The sequence below is a fragment of the Hippocampus bargibanti genome, linkage group LG18 (genome assembly GCF_051943395.1).
Source record: "Hippocampus bargibanti isolate YZ-2025 linkage group LG18, ASM5194339v1, whole genome shotgun sequence".
Classification (NCBI taxonomy): Eukaryota; Metazoa; Chordata; class Actinopteri; order Syngnathiformes; family Syngnathidae; genus Hippocampus; species Hippocampus bargibanti.
In genome coordinates, this window is record NC_142751.1 from 4,787,509 (window position 1) to 4,796,941 (window position 9,433).

Here is a 9,433-nt window from a genome sequence, read left to right on the forward strand (position 1 = left end):
GGATCCAGAACCTTGTGGGGAAAAAAAAAACAATGGAGGTTGAAGGGAAAGAGAGCATTGAAATTGCAATACCTTTTTGGAAACAGAACCAAACCAAAGAAAGATTTTTTTTTCCATGCCTGTTTTTTAACCTTTTTTTGATCAAATCCGACAGAGTATATTTGTTCAAATAATTGCTCTCCTTTTGAGGTGTGATAACTAAGTCATTTTTAAGATGCTTAGTGGAATCAGGCCTCGCCATCCATATTTGTCATTCAAGTTCGTAACTCTTCATCTTGAAAGTTTAAACAACGTTTTGCATGCCCAACCATTAAACAATCACCATTGATGTTGACATCTTGTAGCTTATTATTTGTTATTCATGTCCTTATATGCCACATATCACCCAAGTTGATGCTATATTGCTTATTCACAGAGCTTCATATATGCTTCATGTCATGTCCTTCACCAGTTTCATCGCTTTGCTTACACGACTCGAATTGATAAGGAAGGACTTCTTTAAATCGATTGCAAACATTTATGCTTTCCTCTTCAGAACTATTTGAATCATATTCATAACTGGATGAGTAACAAGAAAGGATCTTTTTCCGAATCTGAACTCTCTGAAGCCATTTTTTGATTCTGGAGCAAGGCAGTTTGAGTTTCCTGACGAGACGTCACGAACTGTAGGCGGGACTTAATGAATCTCTGCAGTTTTGGGTGACTTGAAGTCATTTTTATTGGTGTTTTGCGTTTGACTAAAAATATCAGCCTGCATGTTTTGGGTATTTTAGATGCTGTAAAACGTTTTTCTGATGTCAGTTAGGAAACAAAAAAAATTAGGTTTTTGTTGTGAAGCCTACCCATAGTGACATAAGGAAGCTTGTCCGTCGAGCCATGAGGGTAGATGCTATAAAGATGAGGGCCCTTACAGTCCACTCCACCAAGAACCAGAGCCGCACCAATATAGCCTTGATACCTGAAAAAAAATTACAACAACAAAAATACGCATACACATTCATGTACATATGAAGATTGATAAAAATCAGATTGGAAGAGAATTGGAAAATTATAACATTAATGTAGTATATACCTAAAGAGCATTTGCTTGAACATGCGGTTCGCAGTGGCCACGCGGGGCAGTCTGCCTGTGGAGAGGGCATGGAGCTCCAAATTGGAGGAAATGATCTGAGTGGTCATTTCAGTATCGGCAGCCGTTCCAGCACCACAACAGCTGTATCATTAAAATTAGACAAGATGACACGATGACAGAGATTCAAATACACATGCGCGTATAATACAAATACAAATGATCTGAATACATTTATATTGTAATGTGGTTGAATTCAATTATACTGTATTGTAATGTAGTCAATCTGGAGGCAGCATCCTAAAACAGAGTAGTCACGTGGTCCATCATTCTCCATAGGACCCACTGCAGGGAAAATGAAATAAGCAGGGATCCCAGCCAAGGGAAATTAAAATGGACGAAAAGGAAACAGATCAGCCGGGGGTCAAGGGGGCCTTAAATTTATGAATGCAAGATTGCATATTAAATATCTGCTACATAATTATACAAATACAGTGAGACCTCAACTTACAAACACCTTATCTTACTAACTTTTCGTCTTACAAACGTCAAATTTATGAAAATTAAACCTTATAATAAGCACTATTTTCATAATACACACCCACCACGGCTGGCGGAGTGATCTTCGGCGGAAGCACACGACCGAACAGCACCAGAGGTTAAGTTACCAACAGTCCTTATGGAAGGTGACTCTCCTTCCATAAGCCATCAACGACCATCAAAAAGGTAAAACTTTCTTTAATTACAGTCCTCATGTAATGCACCTCTTTCCAAACAGCACTTCCCTTTGACCTCCAACGCCATTCCATCAAGCCATAAATGTAAATAAAGTGACTTTATGATACAATGCAGTGTATTTCTTTCATTACAATACAATAGCACATTTATTATACATAGAATAAGGTATGTTGTGTGTACCACATCACCCCTGTCCTCCAGCAACTCCACTGGCTACCTGTTAAACATCGTATCAAATTCAAAATACTTCTGTTTACATTCAAAGCCATCCATAACCTTGCCCCTCCCTATCTTTCTGACCTGCTTCAAATCTCTGTTCCCTCTCGGTCTCTCAGATCTTCATCCTCCCTTCACCTCTATGTGCCCTCTGCCCGTCTCACCACGATGGGTTGCAGAGCTTTCAGCCGCTCTGCTCCCAAACTCTGGAATTCTCTTCCACCCAACATCCGCAATATTGACTCCCTCCCTATTTTCAAGGCTCACCTCAAAACCCACTTGTTTAAAATTGCTTTCAATGTCTAGTTCTATCTGCTATTTTATTATGTATCATTTTACTTATGGTTTTATTGTTATGTGCTTTGTTTTATTGTAAAGTGTCCTTGGGTGTTTTGAAAGGCGCTTGAAATAAAATGTATTATTTATTATTATTATTTAGTTGAAAACTATATTTTATGGAAACCCGGGAACGGATTATTCCCATTTTAATGGCTTCCTATGGGGATTTTTTTTTGAGATACACACTTTTCACGTTACACACTCTGTCTGGGACCCAATTAAGTTCGTAAGTTGAGGTGTCACTGTACAATGTATTATGTTTATAGAGGTTTTCCACCAACTTTGGCATCAGGTCTTATTCAAGTTAGTTAGTTTAGTCTTATAAATCATAATTAAAACCATGGTATTACAGCTCAACAGGAATAAACATGCCCTATCATAGTTTCCTGAATTAGAATAATAACTTGTGAATTCGAATGACTCACCAGGTAGTGTGTAATTCTTCTTTCTCAATCTTTTTTTCTCTGCATGTTTGCTTCCCTCATAATGCTGTTTGAGTAAAAGCTAACCTTTGCCACCATAGTTGATCACTTTTTTGCATCACAAAGACTGCAAAGGGCTTTCCCTGGATTTTTATGTTACAATATGAAATCTGAAAACGGGCATCCGACGACTTGTTTCTCTAACCATGCCCAATTCCACAAATTCTTTACCCGTCCATCCAGAGACGTCACCATTCTACTATCACTCTTGTGTAGGATATCTCCTCTCTTCCACATCTTTACAATGTGAAAAGCCGTGTGCTCTCCCGAGCGAGCAATCACACGGGCACGTAAGCTTTACGTAAAAACAAAATCTATGTATATCTAACCTCCACTGTCTATACTATTAACACATTAAACATATAAGTACCAATAATGTGACGATATTTAGCGCAAGTTTACTGGCGAAAAGCGCGGTAAGGGAGCTGCCATATTTGTTTTCTCGTTTCATCGCGCATAGTCTCGTGGTATTTTACTCCCAAGCGATCCTGATTGGCAACGGAAACAACCGACATCGACCAAAACACACGAAAGCATTCCGACTCAAGCACTACGCATTCTGATCATCCTATCACCCTTCAAAACAAATGCTTTAGCGGTTGTATACATAAATAAAAGAAGTTTTATATGAAAAAAAGAAAATATCACTTTGGCGGCAAAAAAATAGCACAATTCCACTAAACAGCGGACATCTGGGAGCCCTGAATAAGGTGTCTTATAAGACGGCTGACACCAGTACATTTTATTTTGCATAAATGCAGTTATTCTTATAAATGCTCAACTGTGGACTCTCCGAGAGTTTCTTCAAGCCCAAACCTCTAAAATCACTTACTAAATATTGGGTGAGATGTAGTGTATCTTGGAGCAGTTCTTGTCAGCCACGATCATTCCCTCGGTGGCTCGAGTGTCAGCTCCAAGGACAACACCATCCTGAAAAACAGAATATTTTAAAATTCAGTTAATTCATCTTAAAGGACAACCGACGTCTCCGGACAAGTTGTGTCCATAATTTGTAAAATGGCTTCAAATGACTTCAACTGAGCGTATTTTACAAAGATTCCACTGCATATAGCTATATTTTACGTTTTAAGACTCGCGCTGAATATTCCGGAAGTCTTGTTTTTGAGTTGGTGACGAGTCTGTACGTTACGTCACTGAAGGAACGCCCCTGACCGAAAAAAGGACACATTGTAGCAGTCCTTCCATCACGTCAATGCATTTGGCTGTACTTGGCTGGTCTGAAAACTTCGTGTAGCACTAAAAAAGAGGCAGAAGAGGACGACAAAGCTCCATGTAAGGAATTAATCAACCTGTGGAAACGGGCTGATTAATTCCTTACAGGAGCCTTGTCGCCATATTCTGCCTCTTTTTGTGCTACATTTCCTGCCCCCAGATACCTCAAAATGGCACGGAATAAATTCTTTCATCGATTGCAAACATGTATGCTTTCCTCTTCAGAACTATTTGAATCATATTCATAATTGGACAAGTAACAAGAAAGCATATTCTCCGAATGTGAAGCCATTGTTTTGATTCTCGAGGAAGGCAAGACGTCTTGGCGTGACGTCACGAACTGGGGGCGGGACCTTCTGAAACTGGCCACTTCCGGGTTCATTTTGAAGTAGTTGCAGATTTTGGACACTTTAAGTCATTTTTATTGGTGTTTTGTGTATTTTAGACGCTATAAAATGTTTTTCTGATGTCAGTTAAGAAACAAAAAAGTAACGTCGGTTGTCCTTTAACCCTCCTGTGATCTTTGGGTCAAAATGCCCCAACAATGTATTAAGAACGCCCCCAAACTGTTTTTTTATTCAAATTTCCAATTAAGCTAAAAAAAGTAGAAAGATGTTCTTCGGGTCAAAATGACCCATGAGGCAAATCGAGTTAAAAATCAAGGTCATTCCGTTTTACACACACTACAGAACATTTCAATGTCTTAGTTGTGTCTCAAAACAATGTTTGTGCACGTGAATAAGACAGTAGCATACATAAACCAGACAAGATAGGTGGCATTCTCACTTACGGCAGAACTCCTTTTTTGTGGATTTCGAGGGGTTCAAAGGGTGCCACATACGACAGGACTGCTAACTCTCTGTGTGCTGACGCTGTGATTGTACATTGTGACATGGAAGAGGCTCTCGAGTTGATTTTTTTCTGATATCCAGCAAGACAACTGATTCAGAAGAGGAAGTGGACAATGTATCAGAAGATGAGGAGGAATATAATATGATGAATAATCTTCAGAATGAGATGAACACCCAGAAGCTGAAAGAGAGATTTTCCCAAAAAGAAGACCAGGGGAATAATAAAAAATAAATAATACCAAAAACGACGAGTGGGAGGGGCGGGCAAAGAAAAACCCGACCCGCATACTACGCCAATGGCGAAAAGCAACTCGCACACGGTGGTGCAGAAAAGGAACAATCCCGAAAGATAATATAATTACGGGATGTGGGCGGACAAAGATATAGAATGTCCAGGGTAATACAAAGTACAAATACAAGTTGCCAGCATCCCGTTTTCGTTCCCGCTGTGGTGGAAGCGGGGAGGCATGGCCCCACTCTCAGCTGTCAATCCGAACGTGACAATATCGAACAAGTAGGCGACATTGCAGACGGCGCCTGGGTCGGGCCGCACGTCGGCGCGGGGCAACCGGTAGACCTTTTTTGCTTTGGCGTCCGCCTCAGTCCGAGCGTGTGTTCTGGCTGACCTCTTCTGGCTTCTCCGTTAGCAGGGAGAGCAATTTTTGGACAGCTCGCATGCGTGGGAAGCCGTGCGTATTAGGGTCAGCCGAAAGCGTGTGCGCCGACACCGTAATAAAGATCGATAATACAAAATGTAAAATGATTAAAATGACACCAAAAATTATAAGATTTAAAAATGAACTGTCAACATTTTGGTATTTAATAGTATTCAATAGAAAATGTATCTTAAAAACAACAGATTAACATTGTTTCCTATCCTGTCGTATAAACCTCGCGTCAGCCATTTTGAATACTTTTCGATTTACGACTGTTTTGTCGGAACGGAACCCGGTTGTAAGTCGGATGTTACCTGTATGTATGCTGATGGGAAGTTGGACCGAAACAATGTTTGAAAGAAAATACAAATGTGGACTGACACACATGCACACAAACGCACGCATACTTGGGTGATACAGAATGATTTTAGTAATTTTTCCACTTACCTTGAACACAACACCACAGATAGTTGTTCCGGTTTTACGAGCAGCCGGTAGATGACAGCCGGCTTCATTTGCTTTTTTCTCCAGCAAGCTATTTCTACAAAATAAAAAAAATGCTTCAAAAACATCATGAAATTAAATATTTTGAAATAGGCACGAGTGGTAAATTTTATAGAATAATCTACATATAGTTAGGGTTAGAAAGGGAAGAAGTCCAATATGGCACCTGAGTAGGCAGCCATAAATCAGCTAGTACTCTCAAGAGCTGTGCTGAGCGGTTGCGCCTGTTCGGCAGCATGAATATGCCAGCACTATTTTTGATTTTGGAGGAATGCCGGTGCCGCTGGAAAGCTCTGGGGCGATTGTTTTTTTGCACCTGTAATGGGCAGCATTTCCTCAGCGCTGCTTTGTTCAGCGAAAGGGTCGGTCGGTGCTGTTGGACAGTTTGCGGCTAGATGGATGCATGGCTTGAGAAGCCCGCGATGAGAAGAAAGGAGCGTCAGCGCAGAGCGCTGATGCGTATGAGGAACTGTCCCGGCTTGGAATTGAAGCGGATTTACGTGATACAGGTGATGTGAGACAGTCTCTTTTTGTTAACGCATGCTACAGCTTTTTTTTCTCGCAACGTTTAGCTTGTAGCAGAATGTGCACATTCCACCCAGACGTCTCTGATCCACTGGTGAAAAGGTCGCTTTGCTCTTCTCCGCTTTCATCTAGAACTGCTTCATGCAACAAAGACGGTTCAGAAAGTGCTTACGATTGAATGGCTGTCTTTTGTGTTGTGTCACATGATCTGTTATTTAGTGGGGTTTTTTCACTGGCGCAGCGAGAGTGGCTGCCTTGTATTTGTTTTTCTACTTCTTTCCTTTCCTCTTACTTTCATATCTTTGCTGCTGTGAACTGTAAATTTCGCCACTGCGAGACTAACAAAGATTAATCCAATCCAATGATTAATATGCTTTTTGTGAGAGGAGTTATTGAGGACAAAATTTGAGGTATTTTGACACCACATTTACAAACTTATTAGCTTTGCAGTTAAAAAAAAGATTAAGTTGAGATGTTAAGATACTTATATATTTATATCAATTTATAAGATTATATCTCACCGCGTGAAAGGAAACGGGATCCGCGCACTGCACACGACTCAAAGCAAAATAATTTACGATACAACCAAATTACGTATTGGTGACCATCCAAGTTAGTGTAATCGCGTTAAAATTATAAAAACAACCCCGATTCACGGGAGAGTTGCCAGTCAGAGCAAAATAACCAGCCCCTATTCGAAAGGGCTTCCCAAGATGATGCCAGTAGCAGTTTGGATACTTTGTGAAACTGCTGGCGTTAAAGGCAGTTAAACAATTTTGATCATTCTTGCATTAAACCGATTACGCTATCGGGATTGTTAAAACGAGAATCGACATTCTCTTGAAAAAACTCTTGGGATTTGCCAGATTCAATGAACAAACTGAAACGTTTCCTCAACTGATCCTTGCACCCAATGTATACCAACATTTTGGTGGCGTTAATAGCGAAACTCGGAAGTGGAGCCACCGCGTTCAACGCGCGTGCCCAAGATGCGAAAAGCCTTAGTCATCTCATCGAAAAGAAAACAAAACAAGCGACAACCACTGGGCAAATGTGAGCAGGCGTTAAATAGACTAACCATTTACGTTGTCTTTAATTGTCCGTTGTTAATATCGATTTTCGGGCAACAACGCTTACCTTTTACAGTTTTCAAATGTGAATCCACCGGAGGTTGGCAAGCGAGCTGTTAAGGACGCCATCTTGTTTTTGTTCCTCTTCCTCTTCCTCTCCTCCAATTCCTCCTCCTCCTCCTCCTTCTTCGTTTCTTCTTCTTCTTTGGTTGGCAAACTGGTGTTTTGAGTTTCTTTTTAAAAATGTTCACAGTAGTGATGGTATCCATGTTAAGTGTCACGATTTGGTCGGGAGACTCGCGATATAATAATAATAATAATAATAATAATAATAATAATAATAATAATAATAATAATAATAATAATAATAATAATAATAATAATAATAATAATAATATTAACAACATCAACAACAATAATAATAATAATAATAATAATAATAATAATAATAATAATAATAATACATTTCTTTTATAAGCGCCTTTCAAAACTCTCAAGGACACTTTACAGTCACAAGATATTTTTTTTCCTGCGGGTGAGCTTTTTGACTATTATACTTCATTTGTAAGGTAAAACAAAATAAAATGTAAAAAACAAAATACATTTTTTATACTAATTGTATGTATAATAAACAATGAAAGCATTTTTGTGATTCTTTTTTTACTTCTAATTTACACTTTTGTAACACTCACCTTATTTTAACACGCAAAAAGTACAAAAATCCCCGATTTATGATTTCTGAAATTTAACATGTATATGATGGGAATCTGAAGCTTTATCGAAGCAATGAGGTGGCAGTGGGTAGGTCCTATAGACCTCCACGGGTGTAAAGACGACCCCGCCATCCACGAGTCTCCATGGGAGTGGAACCTCCCAAGGCGGTATGGCGGTGAACCCCACCCCCCTTCCGGCAGTTCCTATGGGAGTAAACCCGAACTCAACCCGGACCGGAGCCCCCAAGGCGGTCTGGTGGCGAGATCCGCCACCTTTCCGGCAGCTCCTGCGACCATACTGACCTCAAAATTGTATCAGCCCAGCTGTTACTTTGGTCCAGTCAGCGTGGTGGAGAGGGGGAGCAAGCTGCATAGGCGACAACCTGCTTTCCATAATGCACCGCCCAGGCACACTATCCACGGACAGTCATCCGTGGTCAGCCATGACCGATTGGAGGCCGAGAGAGAGGTGGATAGAGTTTAGGAAGGAGTTAAGACAAGCACTGGGTGGGCAAGATGTTCTTCCAGATACTACAAACTACAATGAACGTAATCAGAGAGACAGGTCGGAAGTACTCGGTGTATCAACTGGAAGAAAAATAGATAATGAGACTTGGTAGTGGAATGGGGGGTGCAGGTTAGCAAAGAAAAAGTGGGACACTGAGAGGACGGACGAGAGTAGACAGGAGTACAGGGAGATACAGCACACAGCAAAGGTGGCAACAGCCAATCAAGAGGCCTATGATGACTTGTGTGCTAGGCTGAACAGCAAGGAAGGAGACACTGATCTTTACAGGTTGGCAAGACAGAAAGAATGGTAAGACCTGCAGCAGGTTAGGATGATTAAGGATTGAGATGGCAATGTATTAACAGATGCCAGTAGTGCGATGGCAAGATGGAAAGAGTACTTTGAAGAACTGATGAATGAGGAAAATGAGAAGGAACAAAGACTAGAAGATGTGACTGTTCTGGACCAAGACGTAGCAAAGATTAGCAAGGATGAAGTGAGGAGGGTGCTGAAGAGGAAGGGTGGAAAG

At 40.6% G+C, this 9,433-nt stretch overlaps 1 protein-coding gene across 1 annotated transcript in view; it reads right to left on the reverse strand.

Annotated features, from left to right (window-relative positions):
* Positions 1 to 7,896, reverse strand: part of psmb7 (proteasome 20S subunit beta 7) — an 8,973-nt gene extending 1,077 nt beyond the window's left edge. The window contains exons 1-6 of the mRNA XM_089021039.1: positions 7,751 to 7,896; positions 6,032 to 6,125; positions 3,677 to 3,774; positions 1,073 to 1,213; positions 843 to 958; positions 1 to 11 (exon numbers count right to left, since the gene is read on the reverse strand). The exon at positions 1 to 11 is cut by the window's left edge and continues 48 nt beyond it. Coding sequence (XP_088877165.1) covers positions 1 to 11; positions 843 to 958; positions 1,073 to 1,213; positions 3,677 to 3,774; positions 6,032 to 6,125; positions 7,751 to 7,812 — 522 coding nt within the window. The 5' untranslated portion in view covers positions 7,813 to 7,896. The remainder of the gene's footprint in view (positions 12 to 842; positions 959 to 1,072; positions 1,214 to 3,676; positions 3,775 to 6,031; positions 6,126 to 7,750) is intronic.
* Between the last annotated feature and the right edge of the window lie 1,537 nt (positions 7,897 to 9,433).